Below are 27,358 nucleotides of genomic sequence, written 5' to 3'. Positions count from 1 at the left end.
GGAGAATTGGCTACTCATGCAGACTTTCTATCATGGGTTGACCAACAGTACTCGTGAGACAATGGATGCTGCTGCTGGAGATGCATTCCTATCACTCACCATACCAGATGCAACAGCTCTTGTGGAGAAGATGGCCTCCAATCAAGGTTGGAATGAAGAACGTGTTCAGACCCACAAGAGAGGTGGAGGTAGGCATCAACTCAAGGAAGTAGACATGTTGTCTGCCAAGATGGACCTGCTGATGAAGAAGCTTGAAGATCGAGCCAATGAAAAGCAAGAAGTCATGGACATCCATGATTCTTGCATGGCATGTGAAGTATGTGGAAGCACTGGGCATTCATGGAATAGCTGCCCTGAGACCCATGAGGATGTGGACCTTGTCAACGACAACTACTTTCGGCCTTAGCAGAATCAAGGATGGAACCAGCAACAAAGGTCGAATTACCAAGGTAATTGTCAAGGTAACTATCAAGGTAATAATTTCAATCAACCACCTTTGAGAGAATTAATTGCTAGCCAATCCAAACTTATGGAGGGATTATCTAAAAAGGTAGCTACCAATGATAAAATTCTAGAGAACATAAATAATAGAATGGATAGCTTTGCTTCTGCCATTAAGAACCAGCATAGCTTCAATAAAATAATAGAATCACAAATAGCTCAGCTAGCTACTGTTATTCCTCTGTCCGACAAAGGTAAGATTCTGGGGCAACCGAAAGATCTAGAAACTGCAAATCTTGTCGAAATTCACAATGCAGCTTACTACTACACAGAGCCATCGACGTGAAGGTGGATAGACTATACCTTGTTGGAAGAGAAGAGCGATCCAGGAAGACCTATCATCCCCATTGCCATTGGAACCCACATTTTCCAAGAAGCCATATGTGATTTCGGAGCAAGTGTCAACATCATGCCTAAGGTAATCTATGATCAAATTAATGGAGATACTTTGTTGTACACAAATATGCATTTGTAGCTTGTAGATTAGTCACTCTATTACCCCAAGGGAGTTCTTGAAGATGCTATTATTCGTGTGGGACAATCATATGTTCCTATAGACTTTGTGGTTTTCGAAACAGGTGGAGATATAAGAGCACCCATTATCTTGGGCCGACCTTTCCTAAGCACCGCTAAAGCCATCATCTACACGGACAGTACCAAGATCTTCTTCACAATCAAAGATAGGAAGGAGAAGTTTTCTTTTAAGAACTGCATCCTGTGTTCTCCTGGACATCCACAGACGCCGTACTTGCCCGAAGAAACAACAGTGACCAAGAAGAAGAAGAACAGGAGAAGGAGGAAGAATAAGGCCAGGCAGTCACAAGAAGAATCGGTCAACATGATCAACACACTCCGATCTAAGTATGACCACCTCCTCGCTTCACCATTCCTTGCTAAGAAGGATGAACTAGCTGTACCGACGATCGAGTGTACCATTGGACAAAGAATATTCCACAAGACCTTCTGCGACATTGGATCAGGTGTCAACATAATGTCCAAGGTAATATATGAATATTTATTTGGTGATGAACCTTTGTTCCCTACATATATGCAATTACAGATGGTGGACCAATCAATCCGATTTCTAGAGGGAATAGCAAAAGATATTATGGTAAGAATACATGATCACTATGCCCCTACCGACTTCATGGTTCTGTACATGGGTGAGGAAGAAGACGATAGACCCAACATTCTTGGAAGACCATTCCTCAACACAACCAACGCGATCATCTACGTTAGATCTGGACAAGTCCACTTCCAATTCCCTGGAGAAAAGGTACGCTATTATTTTAATAGTTATACCACTTATGAACAGCCAAAGAAGTCCCACTCTAGGAGGAGATGTCGATCGTCTCAAAACCAAAAGAATCAATCTCTAAAGAAAAGTTGGGAGGAAGATGAGGAACCTGAAGAAGTTGTAAAAGATGAGTCCACTCCGCCAAAGCCAAATTCACAGACCAAGCAGGTATGGAAAGAAAAAGTAACATCATCATCTGAGTTGTAAGAGGTGCAACCATCAGGGTCTCCATCCTCGGGACCGACTGATGCACCCAAAGAATGAACAAGATAGGAAAAGTGTCCTGTCCGGAGGACTTAAAAATCCAAACCCTTGTCGTGAGGTAACATCGGTAGTTATCCATATTTACTTTCTAGCATTGCATGAATTACTTTTCACTTTAGCATATTGTTGGTGTTTATTAACGTGTCACTTGTTTGAAGTACTTAGCCACCTATTATAAACCTATATCTCCTAACTTTACTAGGTTGTCATCCCTAGTGATGATGCCAGAGATATGTGTTGGTACCACATAGCATTACTACTTGAATAACACTAAGTAGTTCTTTATTAATTATGTGACTAGAGAGAATATATATAAATCTATGAACCAAAAGTATCTGCAAGTGCCCAGATAATATACCATTGTAGCATTTTACCCGAGAGTATTCCAGGTATCGTTATTTATATTTTTACCACTGGGAAGGTCTAGCATGGACATGTATTGATAACTTATACTATTGAAGGAGAAGTAAACCATAGCCAATACTCTACTCATAACAGGGATAAGTCATAGGATAAGATATGCATATATAATAAGTAATGATAATGATAAATCACTCAGAGCACTTCATTCTATAGCATTAGCATGGTCAGGTAGAATATTAGAGGAATAATTCCTAAGTCATTCTTAATTACAAGTCAAAGCATACATTTGATTAGTGCAATTACACCTAGTAATCATGGCTAAGATCATCATCATATCTACACATAAGGGATATTACTAAGGAAGATTGAGGGCAGAGCTCGTTCTACCTTCGTAATCGGACCCTACGTACACCTATATTCGGGGAGTGGACTACAAAGGACTCAATGGGAGTGCCATATCCACGATCTACCACATGACCCGGAATATAGGGTGTATCCATAGGTAAACAACAGACAAGCACCACGCTTACACAATGTCGACCACCCACCCTGTGTACTTTAGAGTGAGCACTATACGAACTTGTGCATAAACATAATGATAAACTAGCTATACTAAGTATATAAACAAAGTAGACATTGAACATCATAATGAAGAACATGAATAAGATGAACACTGAGATTGTCATAACAATTGTAACTAGCATATAAAAATAATGGAGAAACAAAAGAGAGAGGGGTACAAAGTTTATACCAAACCACGCTCTTGACAAGATCGAGAATCCAAGCGAAGTCCTGCTTGCCTCCCTCTAGATCTAACCTAACTAGCTATGCTCTAGAATATGGAGGAGGAGCTCTGAGGAGATTAGGGTTTCTGTCTTCTCAAATGACTTGATGACTTATTGCCTAGGGGAGTGGCAGGGGCTGGATTATATAGCCCTGAGGGTCCAACGTGAGCCCTTGGACCAAATTGACTTAATCAATGGCTTAGATGCATCTTCAAAGGCAGTGAAAAACCGACATAGTGACAAGGCTGATAGGTGGGGCCCACAGGGACCGGGCGGCCCCACCTGTCAGGGGGTAGCCCTCCGCTTAGGTGACATGGCTTCTGGATCCTTCTAGAGTCTTCCCACGTAGGTTCACGGCGGAACTCCGTATTTTCCTTTGACGATTTGGTCCTCCTTTGCGGTTTTCTGATTAAACCCGCTAGAAACACAGATTCACCAAAACTTGTCGAATTTATTAGTTTAAACCCCTAAACCTTCGTTGGTGATTATATTTATGCCCTTATGCATGTTTAATTGATGGTTTATAATGGTTGTTAACTACCGTCAACACATATTTATTTTTCTGCACTAGCATTGCATTTAGAAAAGAAACATAAAAAAGTTTCATTATTGTATTACATTATTGCATCATAAAAACCCTAAGCCCCATGTGAGTAATTTTCTCAGTGTGTTAAAGTCTGTAGAAATATTCACTGTGGTGGCATAAAATATATATATATATATATATATATATATATATATATATATCATGCATGCATACTTCCTTTCTGCATTATATAAATAAGAAAATCCAAAAACATATTAATAGACATCTTGCTAGAACTTTGTCAATTAGGAAATCTTTCTAAACCTCCGAGGACAACAAATCTCTGAATGGCTGACCGCTAACCCCTTATCCTAATATGTGTCACGAGTTTTGGCGTTCTTGTTGGAGTGTTTTGCAGGATGATCAAGAGTAAAGCCACCCATCCAAAGTACATTTTCCTGAACTGCTGCTACACCAGCTACACGAGGATCACAACTTCTGGAAGGACGAGAGAGATTTTAAGAAAGACCACGACAACATCCAGCTTGGGGGAAGAGCATCCCCCATGTATCTAGTTGAGTATTTCTTTCTCTTTTGGTCTTACTGTTTTTAAGTATGCTTCATATTTGCAAAAGAAATAAAAAGATGCATAACAAACTAAAACAAAACAAAAATTTATCTTAGCTATAGTAAGGTGTGATCTTAAAAATAAAACAAAATAAAAAGAGTTTGTCTAGTTTTCTGTTTTTAGCTAAATAAATGAGCTCTAAGGATAATCTCTTGCAATGGAAATGATGAATAGTTGTTCTATCGTAATTCCTTTCAAGTAACTAGTTTTCAGCCTTGAATTCTTCCGAGTTTTGGACACGACTGTTTTGATATAAGAATTTACTCTAAACTTGAAACTCATGGGTAGCATATGCTTGATCTAAGTCTAGGTAATTGACGGATATGATACGAGAAGGTCTGAGCTACTGTTTATCTTTTTCCAAGTGATACTAAAATTCTGGAGATTTATTTTTTGAAAAACTTAAAAATCCTACATGATGAGCTCCTATATCACAAAGCTTGAATTCCTAACAGAGCCATACATGATAGTTAGACTAGGAAAATTTCCACTCATATATGCTCCTTGTTTTGCATTGAGTTTAGTCAAGCTTTGTTGATACATTATGAGAGGTTTGTCATGCTCTTAAAATCAAGATCACGTACACACCACCGAAAAATGCACTACTCCTACACTAGGGGTAGGTGCAACAACATGCCATTCCATTTAGATCCACCCAAAAATGTTTTACTCCTATATTGGGAGTAAACACCAAAAACATGTTCATAGGATATCCATCAATTAGATGCTCCAAGTTCTTGTTGCTATCTCTCAAAAGTTTTTGTTGCAGAAAAGAGACATGGGGCTATACGAAAGTTATTCATTAAAAAAAGAAAAAAAGAGAGAAAAATAAGTTGAGAAATAAAAAATGGACAAGTATCTAAATCATTAAAACAATGGGTACTCAGATGCCCGCCTAAAAAAGAGAAAAGAAAAGATGAATAAGATAGCCCCTGTTCTCTTGCAAAGTTGTTTTCAAGTTTCAAAAGATAGGTATGTTTTCAATGAGCATAGTAGAATTAGGTTAGCCACCATATATCCACCATACATCCATACATATGCATATCTTGATTTGATTGTATGACTCAACTCTCTTTGGATCCAAGGTTTGACTTTACAAATATATGTATTGCAAGTATGCTCTTTTTTGCTTTCTCCACTCCTATGAGCTCTACATAAGCCTTAGTTGTAGGAAGAGAAAAGGCATAACATCACTATTGCATTGGTAAGGATCCATAAATACCACATATATTGAGAGACCTGAGAGTGTCATATAAAGGAAGCTCTGAGTTTTATTTTGAAAATCTATAAAAACTCTAGAATAATGGTTGAGCAAAGAACTTGAGACATAGTGCTTGACTTGATCGTTCTGTCATTCAATTGTTCAAGACCCAAGTGAAGGCTGAGAGGCCCCATGGTTGAAGGTAACATGGGTAAGTTTGAAAGTCAGATCGGTTCATTCTAATCTGGAGGAGAATTCTTGTTTGAACGCATGTGTACTTTTGAGGAGTTGCTACTATGTTTTCAAATTTTCAACTCTTATCTATTTTGCTGAGTTTAGCTTTGCTAAGGGACTAGCAAAGGTTAAGCTTGGGGGAGTTGTTGATGGTAGTTGACAACCATTATAAACCGTCAATATAACATGTATAAGGGCATATATATAATCACCAATGAAGGTTTAGGGGTTTGAACTAACAAATTCCACGAGTTTTGATGAATCTGTATTTTCTGCAGGGATTATCCAGAAAACCATCAAGGTGGACCTACATGTCAGAATTAATTGCGCTTATCCACCGTGAAATGGACACTAGAAGGTTCTAGAGGACTCAGGAGGACTCCACACCAAAGTGGGGGACGAGAGGCTGACATGTGGGGGCGCCAGGCCCCACCTGTAGGCCACCCGACCCCTAGGCCCACCTGTCAGCCTCTGTGTTGTTATGTCGGTTCCCCACTGCCTCCTAGGATGCATCTACGCCGTCTCACGTTGGACGCTCCGGGCTATATATACCAGCCCCCGCCACCCCACAGGCATAACTTCAGTCATCAAGTCATTTGAGAAGACAGAAACCCTAATTATCCTCAGTGCTTCACCATATTCTAGGGCATAGATAGTTAGGCTAGGTCTAGAGGGAGGTAAGCAAGCTTCGCTTGGATTCCCGATCTTGTCAAGAGCGTGGTTTGGTATAATCTTTGTACCCTTCTCTCTTTTGTTTCTCTATTATTTTTATATGCTAATTACAATTGTTATAACAATATTAGTATTCATCTTATTCATGTTCTTCATTATGATGTTCAACATCTACTTTGATATACTTAGTATAGCTAGTTTATCATTATGTTTATGCACAAGTTCGTATAGCGCTTACTCTAGTGTACACAGTGTGGGTGGTCCACATCGTGTAAGCGTGGTGCTTATATATTTTTTACCTACGGATACACCCTATATTCTAGGGTCATGTGGTAGATCGTGGATGTGACACTCCCATTGAGTCCTTTGTAGTCCACTCCCCTAATATAGGCGCACGTAGGGTCCAGTTACGAAGGCAGAGCAAGCTCTATTCTTAATCTTCCTTAGTAATATCCCTTATGTGTAGATATGACGATGATCTTAGCGATGATTACTAGGTGTAATTGCACTAATCAAATGTATGCTTTGACTTGTAATTAAGAATGACTTAGGAATTATTCCTCTAATATTCTACCTGACCATGCTAATGCCATAGAAAGGAGTACTCTAAGTGATTTATATATATATATATCTTATCCTATGACTTATCCCTGTTGTGAGTAGAATATTGGTTATGGTTTACTTCTCCTTCAATAGTATAAGTTATCAATACATGTCCATGCTAGACCTTTCCTGTGGTAAAAATATAAATAACGATACCTAGAATACTCTCAGGTAAAATGCTACAATGATATATTATCTGTGCGCTTGCAGATTCTTTTCATTCATATATTTATATATTCTTCCTAGTCACATACATTAATAAAAAACTACTTAGTGTTATTCTAATAGTAATGCTATGTAGTACCAACAAACATCTCTGGCATCATCACTGGGGTTTGACAACCTAGTAAAGTAATATTATGAGATAAAGGTTCATAATAGGTGACTACTACAAACAAGTGTCAAGTTAATAAATACCAACAGACGCGTCTCGCTGGTTGTCCCACCGTGACTTTCACAGGTAGCGTTGTCGATGGCGACAGTGGAGGCCATTGCCACAGCAGTGTCATCCCCACTCAGCCATCGCTGAAGTCTCCAACATCGACGTCCTCCACCACCGCGCCCAGTAGCACCCAACACATCTCCATCCGAGCTCAGCGTGTCACCCTGAGCGCGCAAGGGGTCGCGGCGACCCTGGGCAAAGTGTCGAACAGTCAGCCGGGTGCCCAAGGTACGCTCGCGGTCAGGTCATCGTCATTGACCTTCTATGGCACCAGATGTGCTAGAACTAGAAGGAGGCACCATCTGCCGCCGCTTGCAGTCTCACGCGAGGAGTCGGAACCCCTTGCATCGAAGGCAACATGGAGGTAGCCAGCAGGTTGCCACCCTATGTGCGGAGGAGAGACAATTGAAGCACTTCCTGTGTAGGTCTGCCGGATAGCGAGTAGGGGGGCAATGGTTCACCGAATATGCAGTGCGGGCGGGGTGTGCCTCGCCGGTGCTGCATGACGACCACTGCGATAGGACCTCACGCCAGCCATTAGCATCTCGAGCGGAGATGTGCTAGCGGGTGCCGGAGTAGGGACCGAGCCACATGTGAACTGGTACACGCCACTCATGATCATGTCTGGCTACCGCTTCCTTGCCACAGACTGTGGTAGAAATGCCCAAATTATATGGCCCACATGTGCCCGTCATTGTCTCACAGACTTCTGACTGTTGCACATATAAGCCACATAATCCCGGTAGTCTGTCGGGTGTCCTCAAGAAGCCCGAATCATCCACTTTTTTCTTTCCGAGCAGGATACATCACAGAAAGCATTGTAGTATTACAACAGTTTATACAAATACACAAATATATTACATCGGAGTAATAGTAGAAGTCTTACAAACCATAAGTTTACAAACCATTTGTTTAGTTAATACAAACCATAAGTTTTAGCCATCGAGGCAATAGAGTAGCATGATGGTAGCACATATTACATCATGACAAAAGAGTTTCACCATGCCCAAGGGTGCACCACAACCTAGCTTTACTGCAGGCTCTCTTCCTCCAGAACCGTCATACAGCATGGGCAACCAAATCTTGAGATGAATAGAGAAGATGATGATTTGGGGTCAAGGATGCCAAAGATCTCTGTTGGATTGGATGATTGAAGGTGTTCCCAACATCGGGGACAAGATCCTCCTCGAATTCAAAAGGCAACTCCAAAGGATGAATTTCTTCTTCCCTTGGTGTCCCTAGGAATGGTTCAGGAATTGGGTCGGTAGCTAAAGCTTTAGATGGAATTGGCAATGATTTAGCTGTCAAAACTTCTTCTTGCTTGGGGGTTGGAATGTCCTTTTCTCTAGGGGAATCATCATGGACATCGGTGTAGGGAGAGTTCTCAAGGATTGTGTTAAGGATAGCTCTCCCCTCACTATTAGAAAGATGTAAGATGGCTCCTCCTAAAGCGATGTCAAGGAATTGTGTAGAGTCCTCACTAAGACCTAGATAGAAGTGTTGTAGAAGGATAGGACTGGGTATGCCAAGATCAGGGCCAGATAAATAGAGATTCATCAAGCGTGCCCATGCGGCACCTAGAGATTCCTTCTCTTTTTGCTTGAAGGTTAGGACCTCTCTTCGAAGACTACCAACTCGGGGGATGGGGAAGAAGGTTAAGCAAAACTTGGCTCAAAGAACTTTCCACTCTCCTTGTGCACTCTCTACGGTTCGAGTATACCACAGTTTGGCTAATCTTGTCAAAGAGAACAGAAATAGTTTCCACTTAAGGGTTTCGTGTGACATGCCCAAAATGTGAAGGCATGAACACACTTGCTCGAACTCTCGCAGATGAGCATATGGGTTGTCATCTTTTTCCCCAAAAAAAGATAGCTCCTGAACTTTAGTTATGAAACAAGGGCGAATTTCATAACTATTGGTAAGCATAGGCTTTGATGATGGAGGTGACTCCAAACTAGCACCCTTTGGAGCAGGGAATCGAATGATAGGAATGCAATCCATGGTATGAAACATATAGGATAAAAGATACTTGGATGACTCGGTTCTAAACTAGAACAGCTACTGTTCACCGGCAACGGCGCCAAAAAGCTTGTTGACACTAGATATGGCAAACAGATAAATCCGCAAGCACACGGATGTCAATGTAGCTTTCACCTGGGAGTATTCCAAGGTATTGTATTTCCACGGGGAACGCAAAGTGAACTAGACTAAGAACTAAGTTTATCCAAGGATAGAACAAGGGTAAAATAATAGGTAGAGGGGATATATGTGGTTTCTCTGAACTAAGGCAAGACTAAGGAATACTATATCACGGTTGTTTACTTTGGGGCACAGCCTGCCTAGCAACCAGGAGGGATAACTAGACAAGGTCTGCCATGAGCCCTATGATTTAATAACTAGACCTATCATGGTGGAATACAGAGGATGGACACAGGGCTGTCACCACCCACCACCTACCACAATCTATCCGGAGGCCTAGCCGTAAACACAGGCAAGCTATAGCCTAAGTACCACGCTGAATCTATAGACTCACTACTCTAATCCTGTACACGATGAAATGAGACTAGAGCACTCTAACCAAGTGGTGAAACTAGTAAACACAATAATATAAATAATACTTAAGCAATGCAAAAGAGCAGAGTTACCACAGAAGATGCTGGACTTCACTCGAAGAAGAGCTTCATCTGGTGAAGCACAAGTGGAGAGGATGCCGACAACCCCGGCCCTTCTCCAAGCTTCTCCTCACTCTCTCCCTATCTTCTACTTCTAACTAGTAGAGCTACAGAGCTTTGCCTAGCTACTACTCTCACTTGGAGTGATGGAATGAGATGGGGATGTTTACAAATGGCGCCTCACACCACTATTTATAGATCTCCAAGGTCGGTTGTTGCAGGGGGGTACTTATAGACATCAAGTAAGTCGGTGGAGGTAACTTGGGCGCCGGCCGGCCTTTCATTTAACCGCCTTCGATCGTAGGGCCTTGGTTGGCTCCCAAAGGCGGTTGTGAAGTTGGCACATGTCGAAATTTGGCTGGTAAGGTGGTTCCAAGGTCGGTTGGAAGGCTCCAAGTCGATGATAATGGACCCATGGATCCAAGACCACTCCATCATGACCATTGGTGCAAACCGACATTGGATCAACGCTTGAGAGGGCTTGGGGAATCGCTCCCACGGATCGGTGACATGGAAGGGGCAAGTGGGGCACCTGGCGGTGCCTTTGTGGCACCGGCCGGCATGGCATGTGGGCCCCTTGCCCCCCTGCCATGTCCAATTGCCTCCTATATGTGTATTTGTCACTATTTTGGCCAAAATTCCTACATACAAATATATTTCCATGTACAAGTGGAACTAGGTGAATTATAAAGCAAATCTTACACATGTGATGATGATTTTCCTAACTTTATCTTGCTTTTGGGTGAAATGTTGATGGTCAAAATAGGTGTTAGTGATCGTCAACAGCCCCATGGCCGGCGCGAGCTCCTCCCCCATGCCCGGCGTGCGAGCTCCTTCCCCTGTGGCCTGATGGCGTGGCCATACGGCTTCCATGGCGAGATCCTGATGTGCCGCCTCTTCCTGAGCTTCGGTCTGGCCGCTCTCTCCTTCCCTCGCCGGCGACCCCTTGCCCTATCCCCGGCGGCCGGCGAGGACCTCCGCCATGTCCGCCCCAGGTCGCGAGGAATTGAGGTCGCGAGGAATCGAGGCCCTATCCCCAGCACTCCCAAGGTCAACCCCGGTCGACGGGCATGGCCAGCCACGGCGGGCGCGGCCTCCTGCCAGCCACGGCGGGCGCGGCCTCCTGCCCTGCCTAGCCCTGCCTTGACACGTCCGCGACCTCCTGCCCTGTGGCCACGGCAACGGGGCAAATCCAGGCCTCGGTAGCGTCGGGAGCATCTCTACCCCCTCCCCTGCGAGCATGGCCACGACACATCTCTAGGCCGCGTCGGCGTTGGGCGTGAGCTCCATCCTGATGGCGAGAGGAAGATGACGAGGGTTGTGTCCATGACGTGTGGGGTCCACTCGCAAGAGACAGTAGCTTTTCTAAAAGTAACAGTGATTCAACCAAAGGGGCATTTAGCTATCCCACAGCAGCTTTTGCAAAAGCCACAGCTCACAGTAGATTTTGCAAAAGCCACAGCTCAACCAAACAGGACCTAAAGGGCCCGAGGGGCAACCAGTGAGCCAGAGTAGACATCTTGGATGAGGCTGTGCATGTAATGAATGATATAGAACCTCACTGATCATTGCCCATCGACGACATTGCGATTGAATCGGGCTCGAGTACGGTGAACCCAGACTTTCAAAATGGACTATGTTGCTTGCTCTTTTTCTTGTACTTGTTGAAGGACCTGTGTGATAATTTCATGAAAGTGACATATGATTAGTTTTTGCTATGTATACTTAGATATGTCTATGTATATATAGTTAAAGCAATGTATACAGAAAAGTTAAATATCTTATAATTTGGAAACGTAGTGAGTGTAAAATAGTAGCCAATTTTATATCTTACTTTGCTTGCTGGTTAGGGTCTTGTGAGCAAGTTAATTAATTAGTATGCATCTGTGATGTGATTCCCTGTTTTGCTTGCACATTGGTTGGAGTATTTTGACCGTCCCTACTCCCTATGGTTTGCATGGACATTTTGTGGGCACCTCCGTTTGTACTTTTGTGAATGAATAAAAAAAAATGGCCCCTTGTCCACACACGCCTTCCCGCGGTTTGAACGAAGACTCAACAGTGAGTCGAGATCCATCGTTCCCTATCACCATAAGACTCCAATCGGCAATTGGCTTGAAATCCCTCAATGCAAGTCAGGTACTCCGATCTAATATGCTCGTTATTGGCATCCCAGTGAACACGAAATCGTGAGCTACGCTGATCTAGCCACTGGCGGCTGCGGCGGCATGGATCCAGCCACGAGCAGCGGCGATGCGTGGGACCAGGCTCGGTGGGCTACCGGGTTCGGTGGTTTTTTTTTATTTCCTGAAATTATTTACGGAGGTGGGCTGCTGCTTAACTCAACCACCTCCATTAAACGATTAACCGAGGTACGCCGCCCGCCTCAGTTAAACAATTAACCGAGGCGGTTGGTCGGCCACGATTAACCTTGACTTTTGGACCGAGGCGGTTGGCTTGCCCACCTCGGTTAAGTTTCTTGTAATAGTGTTTGCTAGCGAATGAAAAAAAGATGGCCCTGTCCCCACACGCCTTCCCGCGGTTTGAACGAAGACTCAACAGTGAGTCAAGATCCATCGTTCCCTATCACCATAAGACTCCAATCGGCGGACTTGGCTTGAAATCCCTCAATTCAAGTCAGTTACTCCGATCTCATATGTTCGGTGTTGGCATCCCATGCCAATGAACACGAAATCGCGAGCGTTGTTGATCTAGCTAGGTAGCCAACAAGTAAGAGGAGGTGTTGAATCGAAAGAATTTGAGATGGGGTCGTCCTCTGCAGCTGCAGTTGCAGGCACAATATTTTCGGCGATGAAAAGGCTCTTTAAGCTCGACAAAGTCACCGGAGGAGCGAGCGTGGAGCTGTGGGTGGTGATCACTGCGCTGCTACTGGTGATTCGGTTCCTCATCGAGTCCTCCGGCGCGCGAGTCTACACCAGCAAGTTCACGACGGCCACCGTCCAGGTCCTCTCCCTGCTCAACTACAACATGGTGCACTACACCATTGGGCAGATGCAGCTATCGGCGGCGCGGGTGAACGACTACTTCCAGGTGTGGGCGGTGCTCCTGGCCACCCTGCAGTGCAGCGTCAATGTCGGGCGCCCGTACAGCAGGTCCAAGCAGATCCCTTTGCTTGACATCATGTCGTCGTTGTGGGCGGCCAATCTCCTCCGCGTGCAGACCGTCTCCCACCTCAAGTTCCCTCTGTGGTTGATCTGGGCACTCAACGCAGCCCGGGTGGTCTCCTATTTCTTCTCCTCCAACAAGGCAGAGGCAGGCAACGAAGGCAACACGAGGCTCGTCGCCGACTACATGCGGTACGAGCACACGCTCTCTGCAGGCAATAATGGCAACGCCAGTTCTTCTTCTTCTTCTTCTTCTTCTTCTTCTTCTTCTTCTTCTTCCACCATGTGCGGGTACAACTACTTGGTTCATGGGGAAGACAAGCTCTCTAGAGAAATTCTTCAACAGGAGCGGAAAGTCGGATCTGGCAACTACAGGATTCAGCTCAGCCCAGGACACAAAGACCTCATCACCGTGGAGAAGATATGGGTCGTCGGCGGAGACGGCGGTGAGTGTGGTTTGCTGGGCAAGACCGGAGACGCCAAGAACCGACTGAAAGATGCAAGTCTCTCGTTCGCCCTTCACAAGCTGCTTCGTCGCCGGTTCTACGACCTCCCCATACACGAGGACACGGTGGTAGCAGCTCGAGATAAGAAGAGGCGGCTTGTCTTTGAGTACATCCTGGAGAACACGGAGAACTACGAGAGAGCATTCCGTGTCACTGAGGTAGAGCTGTCCTTCCTCCGGGACACATTCTACAACAGGCATGCCGCTGCAATATTCGCCGGTGGGTTCCCGTTCCTGAGGATGATTCTGTCTGTGTTGCTGATTCTGGCCATCGGATATATCGCATACCCTGTTGGTCATATACCCCAGAGAATTGATCCTAATGACAAGAACCGCATCGTCCATGGAGTGTTCGCCACCCGATTCTTCATCGCCATCATTATCGCCAAAGAGCTGTGGGAAATCTATATATATGTATTCGCGCCATGGACAAAGGTTCAGATGATCTGCATGTATATCCAGCATCAATGTTTGCGGCGGCCGCTCGTTGAGAAGTTTTGGAGGCTGCTTTTGTGGTTTATGCCCACAAGTAAATGGAAACGTCAGATCCGTCAGTACAACCTCTTGATTTCAGCTCGCAATATATTGAAGAATACGTCGACAGTCAAGCTGAGGGCAGAGGTACAGAAGGCTATATTTGATTCATTCAAGCTGCTGCAGCAAGATGAGCAGAGGTTGAACTACTTGTCAAATGCCTTCGGATCAAATCCAAACCTTTTCAGTGACCTGCAGTGGACACGCGGACTGGAGACTGACACCCACAGAATACTGCTCTGGCATATTGCGACAGGCGTCTGTGAGATTAAACTCACGGATGATGCCAGACAGCGTCAGGTTTACTGGATGCGATCAAAGCCACTGATCAAGGAGTCGAAACTTTCCAGAGATTTGTGGGAAAATTACATAACGGCCGTCAGCATATCCAACTACTGCGCGTATCTGCTTACCCAGAGGATGGTACCAGAGAACGGCCTTGTTGCTGACAGAGTATTCGACGAGGTACGCCGGGAAACAAAACGTGCTATTTTTCTCCAAGATCGGCATGTAAGCTTGCAAACGATCTATGATAAACTCGTGGAGATCGCTGCTTCCAAAGACAAAACACGAAGGCCTGGCGAAGGCGAAGCCCCTGTGGAAGAAAACCAGCAACAAGACGGCGCCGTTGGGATAGCCACTGAGGAGCAGATGTTCCAAGCAGATGGGGTTATTGATGAAGATCCTGAGGAAGGCAACAATGGTGACAATTTTAGAGTCGTCGACGAGGAACCCCACAACGAAGAGCCTAACAATGGCGGACCCAATGGAGACAACAACGGCTTTGACAACACCATAATTAAGATGGCTTCAGAGCTCGGGGTACAGCTGATTGATGCATACACAGATGAGGACCAGGAAGGCCTCTGGAGGGACCTGGCAAAGTTTTGGACGGGATTCCTCCTGCACTTGGCAGCGTCCACAAGAGCAGCCAAGCATATGACCCATCTACCAAGAAACGGAGAGCTCATAACGCACCTGTGGGCTCTCCTGTCCCACGCAGGTTACGTTGGGAATGTGGGCCACGGGCACCAGCTCCTGGACCCAGAAGACCTTAACGACGTGGACCCACTCAGCTGAGCTATATATGCCCCCACCTTGTTGAATCTAGTGGCTGCAGGCGTACATCGCCAGAGAGCAGAGATGTCATCAGCAATTTAGTGGCCTGCTTTCTGGTCTACTTTCGCATTTGTTATTTACTTATTTATATATATAGGTTGTTTCTTTTCTGTACTATCGTGTGTTCCACTTTTCCCAGCTTGAGAGTACCTATTATTCATCAAACTGTTGTTGTACTGGAAAGAGACTATTCATACTTTCAGTGAATATATGGTTTTTTAGCATATGCAGTTACCAGGGTCAAAACAAACCTTGAGAAATCAAAAGGAATACCTGTAAATTTTTTTTGGGCCCAGAATTTTGAGGACATCACAATAGATACGTGGGCCATCTAAAATTCAACAATTGCATCCTCACAAAATTGAACCAAGATCAGTACACAAATGCATCACCTTTCTGTTCGTGAGAGGACCTCCTTGCAATGCATCATCTTCAGGTTTTACCCTACTAAACAAGGAGAACAAGAAAGTGATCATGTCAGATTCTGTACTAAGCACGAGATGATAATGCATCATCATCAGTGTAAGTCTCCAGGTATGGCCAGACATCAAAACGCGAGATCCACTCGCGAACAATTCCATTCAGTTTTGAATGGCACACGAAGGATATGGCAGAGCTCAGTGCCAAGGACCTTCTCAAGACGCTAGCCACAGGTTGTGCCAGTGACCTGTACAAGCCAAAGAAGGTTCATTATTACCACGATTAAGCTGTCATGCTTTGTCTAGGCAGCACAAGGATCATCGACAATTCATCATACATTGATTTTCAGTCACAGCCACCGCACAAGGATGCGTGTCTACAGTCGCAAGAATAACACATGCCCAGGACTGAGTTTTACAGCTCCGTGTTTCGAGAAAAATCAATTGTCATCACTAAGTGTTATGTTAGCAATGAGGCAAAGCTTGCTCCAACAACACAATGTACAGATATATACTTTGGCTGCTATAACTAAACGGTTAAACTGTATTACTCACACTCCATTGCTTTAAAAAAAAACTATTTACAGTGTACGTACACACTTCTGGACATCAATGAATTACCGCTCGGGAAGGAACACTGTAACGAGTTCTATCGAACTGAACCTCCGCAGATAAATCAATCCTTCACAACCTAACGTATCGAGCAACATTACACATGTAGTGTTGCCCAGATTCGTCCAATGATCTGAAATAATCCCAAAAACAACACTAACCACCAGGTTGTCTTGCTTTCAACTCCATGTCCACCGATCTTGCCCTTGGCCACCAGGCCTCGGTCTTTTCTTCTCTTTGTTGATCCTCTGCATTCATTCCCAGAAATTACCTTTTTCACCTTCCCTAGTAATTAACAGAACCGCAAGCATGGCATAAAACCACCATCATCAGACCTCATGTATGTCATTATTTGATTAATTCAATCTGATTCCAAATTCCATCGCAGTGTCTTGACCACACTAACGCCTTTGGCGGTCATCATCCAGAGCTGTTATTTTCTTTTGATGACAAGCTGTCAAGCACATCACTTCCTGTGTAGTTCGTCACACCAGGATCAGGGCTAAACGACTGCTGATTGTTCAGAGCACACAATGAATTTGAGGAACTTTTGTCAGCGGCAGCTCCCCAGATATCAAAATGTGTATTTTCCAGGAGACCCTCGGAGGCGATCCTTGCATCTCGGAATGGTCCTGTAGAAGTTAAGTCCTGCTCCCAGTTATCACTTAGTTATCTGTGCTTAATTATGTTTCTGCTATTGAGGCCTTGGGCAGCACAAGTGACTGTGCAAGTACCCAGGCAGTTAGCTGTTTAGTTAGGGAACGGATCGTGTGCAAACTAAGCTTCCCGTGTAAACATGTAAACTAGCGACGTGGGCTCTAGGATCGTGATCTGATGGCTCCTGAGAGAGGTGGGAAATATTTGCACTTAAATATACGAAACGGTGGGATGCTGCGGGCGTTTAAGTGCAAATATTTCCCACCTCTCTCAGGAGCCATCAGATCACGATCCTAGAGCCCACGTCGATAGTTTACATGTTTACACGGGAAGCTTAGTTTGCACACGATCCGTTCCCGTTTAGTTAATGCTCTAATGAGCCATCAATGTAATCAATGTGCTACTTATCTCCTATATATGAAAGAGCAGTCGCCTGGGTGTGTTATCCCTGGCTAAGTAAAAACACTCTGTACCTCCAACAATTGGTATCGGAGACAGGTTAGACACCTCTCTCTCATCTTCTACTCGAGCCCCCTTCCCTGCTTTCTCATCCATGGCCTCGACATCTTCTGAGCGCCGAAGGAAGGCTGCCAAGGGCGTCAGCGATGCGGAGGACTCCTCTGGCCGGGCCGCGCGCTTAAAAGCTGCAGAGGAGGCAGCTGCGCAGGCGGTCCAGGCGGCGCGGCAGGCGGCGGCGGCTGCAGAGGAGGCGGCAAGGACCGCGCGGGTGCTGAGGGAGGAGATTGCAGCAGAGAAGGAAGAAGAGGAGCTGGAGTATGAAGAAGGAGAGGAGGAGGTCAAGAGCCCGCGCCGGAGGTCTCCATCTCCGCCAGTCCGCAGGCGTGGCCGCGGTGGCGGGCGTCGGGAGTCGCCTGTGTACGACAGGGTCGTATACAGGGACTCGGGCAGCGGCACGAACTGGCCGATGCTGTCCAAGACGAACTACCACGAATGGAGCCAAGAGATGAAACTGCGAATGCAGGCCCGCGATCTGTGGGACGCAGTTGAAGGAGAGCGGGTCTCGTTCCGCGACGACCGGCGGGCTATGGAGGCGATTGTCGCAGCGGTTCCCAAGGAGATGGGGATTCCGCTCATCGACAAGCGGACGGCGAAGGAGGCGTGGGACGCCATAGCTGCTGCGCGCATCGGCGTGGACAGGGTCCGCCGCGCGACGCTGCAACGCATCCGCCGCGACTGGGAGAACATCAGTGTCAAGCCAGGAGAGAGCGTCGAAGATTTTGCCTTCCGCCTCTCAACTCTGCATCGACAGCTTGTCCTTCATGGTGATCAGGACATCGATGAGAGGCGTGTGGTGGAGAAGTATCTGCGTACAGTACCGTCGAAGTATGCGCAGATTGTGGTTGCTATTGAGCAGTTTCTGGACTTTGACATGCTCACGCTTGAGGAAGCCACTGGGAGGCTCAAGGCTGTTGATGACAGTGAAGAGCAAGCGCCTACCGAGCCAATCACCGTCGGCGGCAAGCTCATGTATACTGAGGAGCAATGGCGCGCACGCTGGAAGAAGGAGAAGAAGGGCGGCGGGGATGATTCTGCTGGCTCTAGTTCAAAGAATCAGCGCGGCGGCGGCCAAGGCGGCGGTGGTGGCCGCGGTCGCGGCGGCTGGCGAGGAAAGGGCCGTGGCGGCGGCCGCGATGGTGGACGCTGTGGCGATACCTGCCACAATTGTGGCCAGGAGGGCCACTGGGCAAGGGACTGCCCTCATCCACGCCGAGACAGAGATGGTGGCCGTGATGGTGGCGGTGACCGCGGCGGCGGACGGGGCAGAGGCGGTCGTGGCGGCGGCCGCGGTGGCAATCAAGGCCAGCACGCTGGTGGCCGAGGGGGCGCAGGCGGCGGTGACGGCGGCCACAATGGCCGTGTGCAGTATGCAGAATGCGAGGATGATGGGGCTCTGTTTCTGGCGCATGGGCTCGTTGATCTTGATAAGTGCGCGCCGGCATACACCTATGCTGCTCAAGAGGTGAATCTGGAAGAACCAAAAGCCCACGCCTTCCTTGGTGCCAATGGCGATGAAGAAAAGGCAGATGTGTGGTACCTTGATTCAGGAGCTACACACCATATGACTGGACGGCGTGAGCTCTTTTCTGACTTGAACACGGACGTGCGAGGCACGGTCCGATTTGGAGATGCGTCCAAGGTTGACATCAAAGGCATCGGTTCGATTGCTTTCGAAGGAAGAACTGGTGAGCATAGGGTGCTGCAGGGTGTGTACTATATACCAGCCCTGAAGAATTCCATTATCAGTCTGGGTCAGCTTGACGAGACTGGCTCCAAGGTGGAGATATATCACGACGTGTTACGTATCTGGGAACACACTGGCCGTTTGATTGCCAAGGTGAAGAGAGGGGCTAACAGATTGTACACACTCCAACTTCATGCAGCCCAGCCACTTTGTCTTGCAGCATGCAGAGGAGATGTAGCGTGGCAGTGGCATGAGAGGATGGGGCATTTGAATTTTGAAGCACTCCGCAGACTTGGGAAGGAGGAGATGGCGCGCGGTGTCCCGGTTATTGACCATGTGGAGCAGGTGTGTGACACCTGTGTCACCACCAAAATGAGAAGGCGCCCGTTCCCAGCTGCAACACAGTACCGTGCCAAACAGCCCCTTGAGCTGGTGCACGGCGATCTTTGCGGACCAGTGACACCTGCAACACCTGGAGGGAATCGATATTTCCTGCTGCTCGTCGATGACGCTAGCCGTTTCATGTGGGCAGCACTCATACCAAGCAAGGATGCAGCAGCAGAAGCCATCAAGCGCATCAAACTGAGCGCAGAGGCGGAGAGTGGTCAGAAAATCAGGGTGCTTCGCACCGATAATGGAGGAGAATTCACAGTTGCTGATTTCGCTACCTACTGCGCAGAACAAGGCATTAAGAGGCACTTCAGTGCTCCCCACTCACCTCAGCAGAATGGGGTAGTTGAACGGCGCAATCAGTCAGTAGTGGCCATGGCAAGGGCACTGCTTAAGCAGAGGGGCCTGCCAGCTCGGTTTTGGGGGGAGGCTGTGATGACAGCAGTCCACATACTGAACCGATCACCGACACGTGCGTTGAAGGGGATCACCCCATATGAGGCCTGGCATGGACGTTCACCAACTCTGGGACACATGAAAGTGTTTGGGTGTGTGGCATACACAAGGAAGCTCAGTCAGCTGCGCAAACTTGATGACCGCGGCGAGGCCGGCGTGTTTATTGGTTATGCAGAAGGAGCTAAGGCATATAGGGTGTTTGAGCCTGTGAGCGGGCATGTCAGGATCAGCCGTGATGTTGTATTTGATGAAGAACATGGCTGGGATTGGTCCTCGCCGGAATCTGGGCCATCAGCTGTAAACAGCAGTGAATTCACAGTTGAGTATGTCTGGTCAGAGGAGGTGAGCGAACCAGCGCCGCCGTCGTCGCCTCTGCTCCCGGATTCACCAAGAACACCCGCACCAAACAGCCCAATTGGAGTTGAAGGAGCAGAGGGCTCCGCATCAACTCATCCTCAAGCTAATTCTGCTCCAGCGGCACTGGAAGTGTCACCACCGCCACCAAGTCCTCAGATTGAGCATGCCACGCCTCTGGAGGATGATGATGATCGATTGGATGCTTATCACGAGGATGAACCACTTCGCTACAGAACTGTCAGCAATATCATTGGCCAGCAGCCCACACCGCCACCTGCAACTCGCCTGTTCGCAGAGCTGCATCTAACGCACTCTGGCGAACCAACTTCACATACTGAAGCCAAGAGAGATCCAGCGTGGTGCGCAGCAATGAAAGAAGAGCTGCGATCAGTAGAGAGAAACAAGACCTGGGAGCTTGTGAAGCCTCCTGCTGGTCACCGTCCAATCACCCTGAAGTGGGTGTTCAAATTGAAGAAGGACGAACACGGTAATGTTATCAAACACAAAGCCAGACTTGTCGCTCGTGGCTTTGTCCAGCAAGAAGGCGTGGATTATGATGATGCTTTCGCCCCTGTCGCACGCATGGAATCCGTTCGAGTCTTGTTGGCTCTGGCGGCACAGGAAGGTTGGTCTGTTCATCAGATGGACGTCAAGTCCGCATTTCTGAATGGAGACCTCAATGAGGAGGTATATGTGCATCAGCCGCCTGGCTTTGTTGTTGCTGGACAAGAAGACAAGGTGTATCGCTTGCGCAAAGCTCTGTATGGCCTACGGCAAGCACCAAGAGCATGGAATGCAAAGCTTGATTCAACATTGAAGAAGAAAGGTTTCAGACAAAGCAACCATGAAGCTGCAATCTATAGGCGAGGTTCTGGAAACTCTCTGTTGCTTGTCGGTGTGTATGTGGATGATTTGATCATCACAGGGGCCAAAGAGCAGGATGTTGAAAGCTTCAAGGCTGAAATGAAAGCAACATTTGAGATGAGTGACCTCGGGCTCTTAAGCTTCTATCTGGGCATTGAAGTACAGCAGAGCACCGATGGCATCACCCTTAGACAGACTCACTATGCCAAAAGGATACTGGAATTGGGTGGTATGGTGGACTGCAACCCAGCAGCCACTCCTATGGAGGAAAGGCTAAGATTGAGCAAGAAGAGTACAGCCAAGGAAGTTGATCCAACACAGTACAGGCAGCTGGTTGGAAGCCTGCGATATTTGGTTCATACTCGACCTGACTTGGCATTTGCAGTCGGGTTTGTGAGTAGATTTCTGGAGAGGCCCACCATAGAGCATCAGCAGGCAGTGAAGCGTATCCTTCGGTATGTGGCAGGCAGTTTGGAGTATGGCCTGCACTTCACCAAGGCATCCAGTGAAGCCAGATTCATTGGCTACTGTGACTCAGACTTGGCTGGAGATATTGACTCAAGCAAGAGCACTACAGGTTGTCTATTCTTCCTAGGCAACAATCTGGTCAGTTGGCAGTCCATTAAACAAAGAGTGGTTGCCTTATCTAGCTGTGAAGCAGAGTATGTTGCCATGACTACTGCTGCAACACAAGCTCTGTGGCTGTCCAGGTTACTTGCTGAATTGTTGGGAAAGAAAGTGGAAGTAGTAGAGCTGCGAGTGGATAACAAATCAGCAATAGCACTTGCAAAGAACCCTGTCTTTCATGACAGAAGCAAGCATATCAGAATCAAACAACACTTCATCAGAGATTGTGTTGAAGAAGGCAGCATCAAGACTGAGTTCGTCGCCACAAATGATCAACTGGCAGACATTCTGACTAAGGCCTTAGGCAAGGCCAAGTTTGAAGACATGAGAAGCAAGATTGGGATCATGAAGATCAAGGATGGGGGAAGCAGGTCTTAGGGGGAGAACTGTAGAAGTTAAGTCCTGCTCCCAGTTATCACTTAGTTATCTGTGCTTAATTATGTTTCTGCTATTGAGGCCTTGGGCAGCACAAGTGACTGTGCAAGTACCCAGGCAGTTAGCTGTTTAGTTAATGCTCTAATGAGCCATCAATGTAATCAATGTGCTACTTATCTCCTATATATGAAAGAGCAGTCGCCTGGGTGTGTTATCCCTGGCTAAGTAAAAACACTCTGTACCTCCAACAGGTCCAAGACACTTTTCCTTTGCAAACTTGATGCAAGCCTCCTTTGCTGCCTCGAGACAAGCAGCCATCTCTCGCTCTTCACATCTCTCTCTTTCTTCATAATCAGTCGGGGCAGCTACAAATAAGCCTTTCCACCAGGGAGGCTTGCATTTGCGTGATGCGCTGATTGAGCACCCTGATCGTGCACCAGCCTGCAAAGATGTGTTTCCGTGTCATGTTATTGCATTTTGAGGGAGGGAAAGGAACTCTTATGAAACAGAATCTAGTACTAAGTACACTACAACAAATTAAAGCATGTGTCAAATGTGAATGATATGTGGGCAAGCTCAGCCTCAGTGAGCAGGAAGTAACATAACTAACAGGAAACAGCATAACTAGATTTGGGAGAAATTGAATTTACTTCTCAGATCATTTATTGACGTGCATAGCTCTTAAAAAAAGCAACAGTAAGACATGAAATTTGACAAACTTTCCTCACTGCTCTTCATAAAGCTACAGTAGACATGAGATTTGACAAAACACTAGGTAACCAAAATCATTTTTTAATAAAGGCTGATATCATACAAAAATAGCTAAATCCTGTACAATGAGTTCCTTTTTCTCAAACATGCAGAAGAGCTGCATATCATTATATTAAGAGAACATACAATCAGCTACAACTGCAAATTATGTTTCACATGTCAATCATAAATTCTCTGATTTAGCCTTGATGTTATATTCGATGACATATCAATACAAGAAGCGGATTTGCCATGTGTACTGTAGAGCAGTGTCAACCACAACAACTAAAGCTAAGTAGCCATGAGCTGGTTTGCCCTCTTTAATGTATGCAGCTGCTATACTTATTGACTGGCAGAACTTGAGCCAGGCAACTCGGCCAGCTGCAATGATAAAAAAATAAAATAAAATAAAAAATCCCTTGCACTTCAAGTAGGAGATAACAAGGAACAAAAGAAAAAAAAAAGAAAATAAACAGAAGTGAACATAGGTTTTCCCTTAAGAAAATAATTGAGAAGATAAACTGAATAACAGAAAACATAACTCAACTGTTAAAAAATACAATATTTTTTGCATGTACAAAAAAGTATAATATAGATTCTAGCAAATGATGTCGAAAAATTGTAAGGAGGCTGTTTTCCCATAAGACAGGACACCGGCGTTTGATTAATAAGCCAACTAATCATTTTCAGATAAGATAGATTGTGAGTTGGTTGTGTGTAAAAGCATCATAGCTGACACAGATGGGATAAACTGAAAACTACATTGGGAGAAAACAAAAACAATAGGGGGCATGGAAGGACGAAAACCCGTCCATCAGAATAAGCTCAAGCACTCAACTGGTCTATGTTTACTGACACCATAACCAGCACTCCAAAAAAAAAAAATCACAGGTGAAACATAGCCCAATGTTATGAAAAACTTCAACTCCAACCACTGAACCCCAGATGCCAGGAGATGGTTTACTCTCTGTCACCTGGAAATCTGGGATAAGCAGAAAACTGCATTGAAAGAGAAACAAAAATTTCACATTGAACGAAAACAAACAGAAATAGAGCATGGAAGGACAAAAACCAGCCTATCTGAATAAGCTCAAGTCACCAACTAGCCATCTTTAACTGATTACACAACTGCATGAAAGAACACATGATCACAAAGTAAAAAAGGCAGCAAACAAAACAAACAACAAACATAGTCCAATGTAATGGGACATTGTCAACCCCAATCACTCAACTCCAGGAGCCATGAGCTGGTTTGCCCTCTTTGATGTCTAATATCATGTGGAAGGATCACTAAATCCTATACAATATGTTCTTAGTGTGAACTGTGCTTCCCACATGTAAATCACTCTGTTTCAGCCTTGACACCAATAAATTATATTAGATGCAGATATCAGTACAAGTGGATTTGGTATGTGTACTGTGCAGCAGTGTCAACCACAACAACTAAAGTTAAGTAGCCATTAGCTGGTTTGCCCTCTTTAATGTATGCAGCTGCTATACTTACTGACTGACAGAACATGAGCCAGCCAACTCGGCCAGCTGCAGTGGTAAATTAAATCCTTTGCACTTTAGGTAGGAGAAACCAAGAGGGAAAAAAGAGAAGGGATGAGGGGAGGGGGGCTGTCTCAGTGTTGAAATCAATGATGAATAGCATTTGAGACAGAACATAGTGAAAATAGATTTTCACTTGAAGAAGAGAACATAAGTTGCACACACATGGAAAGCTACATTGAAGAATAAGAGAACATAACTCATCGCATTAAAGTACAATTTTTGCTGTGAGTAGAAGCATGTATAATGCATTTGAGCATTTCTAGTTAATGTTATGGAAAAAATCGTAGGAAAGGCAGTTTTCCCAAAAAGATAGAGCACTAGCATCAAGGTAATCAGCCAACAACTAATCATTGTCAGACAAAATCGATTGTGGTTTGGCTCAGTGTGTAAAAGCATGATAGTTGAGACAGCTGGGATCAAGTAAAAACCACATTGAAAGAAGCAAATACAAATGGGGCATGGAAGGACAAAAACCCGTACACCTGAATAAGCTATAATTCGACTAGTCTACGTTTACTGACTCCATAACCGGCATTCCACAAAGAAAGGATCACAAACAAACCACAAGTGAAACATAGGCCAATGTTATATAGCACGGTTAACGCTGACTCGCTGAGTCCCTGACCACTGAATTTCAGATGCCAGGAGGTGGTTTGTTGTCTTTGTCAACTGGGATAAAACTGAAAACCACATTTTGAAAGAAAACAAAAATAAATGCCGCATTGAAAGACAACATACACAAATGGGGCATGAGAGGATGAAAACCAGCCTATCTGAAAAAGCTTAAGTGCTCAACTAGCCTTCTTTTACTGATTCCATAACTAGCATTCTGCATTCCTCAAAGAACGCATCATCACAAAATAAAAACCATAAGCGAAACAAACATAGTCCAACGATTATGGGGCATTGTCAACCCTAACCACTGAGCTCCAGTAGCCAGGAGCTGGTTTGCCCTCTTTGATATCTGCAGCTGCTAAACTTACTGCTTTGCATGACTAGCGCGAGGCACCTCGGCCAGCTGCAATAAGGAGACATGATCAGTTGACAGGCAAAGGTTTCCAGCTTTAATAGCTCCATCGACACACTCCAGACAACCGAACAACAATGTAAGCTACACACTAAATCTATTTCCATCCTACTCGCAATGCTGCATTTTTAGACTAATCATGACCTCGCATTACTTCAGCATCAAAGTTCATTGCTTTGCCAACACGGATACGACCGAGGAGGGGAGACGGGTAGTCAGGGGACAGGGCAGATTACCTCGCACTGGGAGACGAGGCTGGCCTCGGCGACCTCCCAGGCGACTCGCCAGCTGGCGGCGTCGCGGAAGGCGAGGACGACGGGGCCGTCGCCGGAGGCCGGGGAGGGGACGGGCCCGCGGAGGAGAGGGAGCGGCGGGTCGAAGCGCACCACGGTGGCCGCCGCGGAATAATCTTCCGCTGAGTCGTCGGCGCTGCCCGCGAAGGCCATCTCGGGAATCGCCGCCGGGCGCCGGCGGCGGTGGCGGGAGGCGTTGTGAATGCTGGCTAGGGTTTGGGAAGTGAATTCTTGGGAAGTCCCTTGGATTGGGCCTGGGAGGTGGTAAGTCCCTTGAATTCTCTTTTGTTGGGCTCTACCGGGCCCTGCAGACTGGTTTCTTCCATATCTAATGTGTTTCAGGCGTTTTGTTTATTTCTTTCTTTACATTATTATATACAGAGAAAAAAGCCAACACCGTTATTAAAAAGAGCAGATGGTGATTCTTTCATGGGACTATGGGAGTTTTTTTCGTCGTGTATGGATCCATGGTCTGTTTAGCCACTGAACTCGAGACCATTTTAGCTCATAAAGCTCCAAAACAGGAAGTCTAAAGTATTATCTAAAATTTAACCAACCTAAAAAAAACTTTAGGGCCCTCTGTATCGAAGGAATTTTTTTTCGTTTACTGCATTTTTTATGAAAATAAACTGATTCATATAAAATTCATGATAATTTCTTTAAAATTCCTGTGTTCCAAAGGAGGCCTTAGATCATACAATTGAGCTAAGATGGTCTAAAGTTTTAGTCCTTAACTTTAGCCAACTAAACTTTAGATTATAGGATCCAAAGATGCTCTTACATATATTTCAACAGATTGTTGTTCACTGCTCCTCATTTTGTTTGTTTGTTTATGTAATGGTTCTGTTGTGGTAGCAGGCATGTGAGACAGGAATCGATGTAGAATTGGGTGAATTAGAGGTGATCAGAGAAGGGAGAATGACAGCTCTAGGGTCGGCCGCACCTTAGAGAGATGGAGGGGGGCAGCATGCTGCAGCCGTTTAGGTGCATGCATGGTGAGCAGCATAGCCACCGGTGGCTGCAACAGGGACAGGCTAGAAAGCTTTAGGATTGTACCCCTTGATTATTCTTGCTTAATCTAAACAGTACATGTCTGCTTATATTTATAATAAGTAGAATTCAACCTAACTCAGCTTGATTAACAACCAATCCTATCTTCTGGACTCTTCCTAAACCTAGACATCTAGATGGACTTCCAGCTGTGCTACAGTACCTGCGAGAGCCTACATGTTCAACGCAGCTGCTGCCACTGGCATTAAAATGAATCCATCCACATGTATGTAAGCAAATAGGGCATTGATAT

At 45.8% G+C, this 27,358-nt stretch overlaps 2 protein-coding genes across 2 annotated transcripts; one reads left to right on the top strand and one right to left on the bottom strand.

Moving 5' to 3' along the window:
- Positions 1 to 12,743: 12,743 nt before the first annotated feature.
- LOC136485934 (uncharacterized) lies at positions 12,744 to 15,670 on the top strand. The gene has a single exon (XM_066482728.1). The coding sequence runs from the start codon at positions 12,952 to 12,954 to the stop codon at positions 15,430 to 15,432; it is 2,481 nt and encodes an 826-aa protein (XP_066338825.1). The 5' UTR covers positions 12,744 to 12,951; the 3' UTR covers positions 15,433 to 15,670.
- A 601-nt stretch (positions 15,671 to 16,271) lies between these two features.
- On the bottom strand, positions 16,272 to 26,305 carry LOC136487392 (uncharacterized). The gene is made up of 3 exons (XM_066484553.1): positions 25,999 to 26,305; positions 22,674 to 22,872; positions 16,272 to 17,134 (listed from the first exon to the last, which is right to left on the bottom strand). The coding sequence occupies exons 1-3, from the start codon at positions 26,206 to 26,208 to the stop codon at positions 16,923 to 16,925; spliced, it is 621 nt and encodes a 206-aa protein (XP_066340650.1). The 5' UTR covers positions 26,209 to 26,305; the 3' UTR covers positions 16,272 to 16,922.
- Between the last annotated feature and the right edge of the window lie 1,053 nt (positions 26,306 to 27,358).

The sequence above is a fragment of the Miscanthus floridulus genome, chromosome 10 (assembly GCF_019320115.1).
Source record: "Miscanthus floridulus cultivar M001 chromosome 10, ASM1932011v1, whole genome shotgun sequence".
NCBI lineage: Eukaryota > Viridiplantae > Streptophyta > Magnoliopsida > Poales > Poaceae > Miscanthus > Miscanthus floridulus.
Note: the sequence above shows the minus strand (reverse complement) of the source record. Positions and strands in the feature narration are given on the sequence as shown.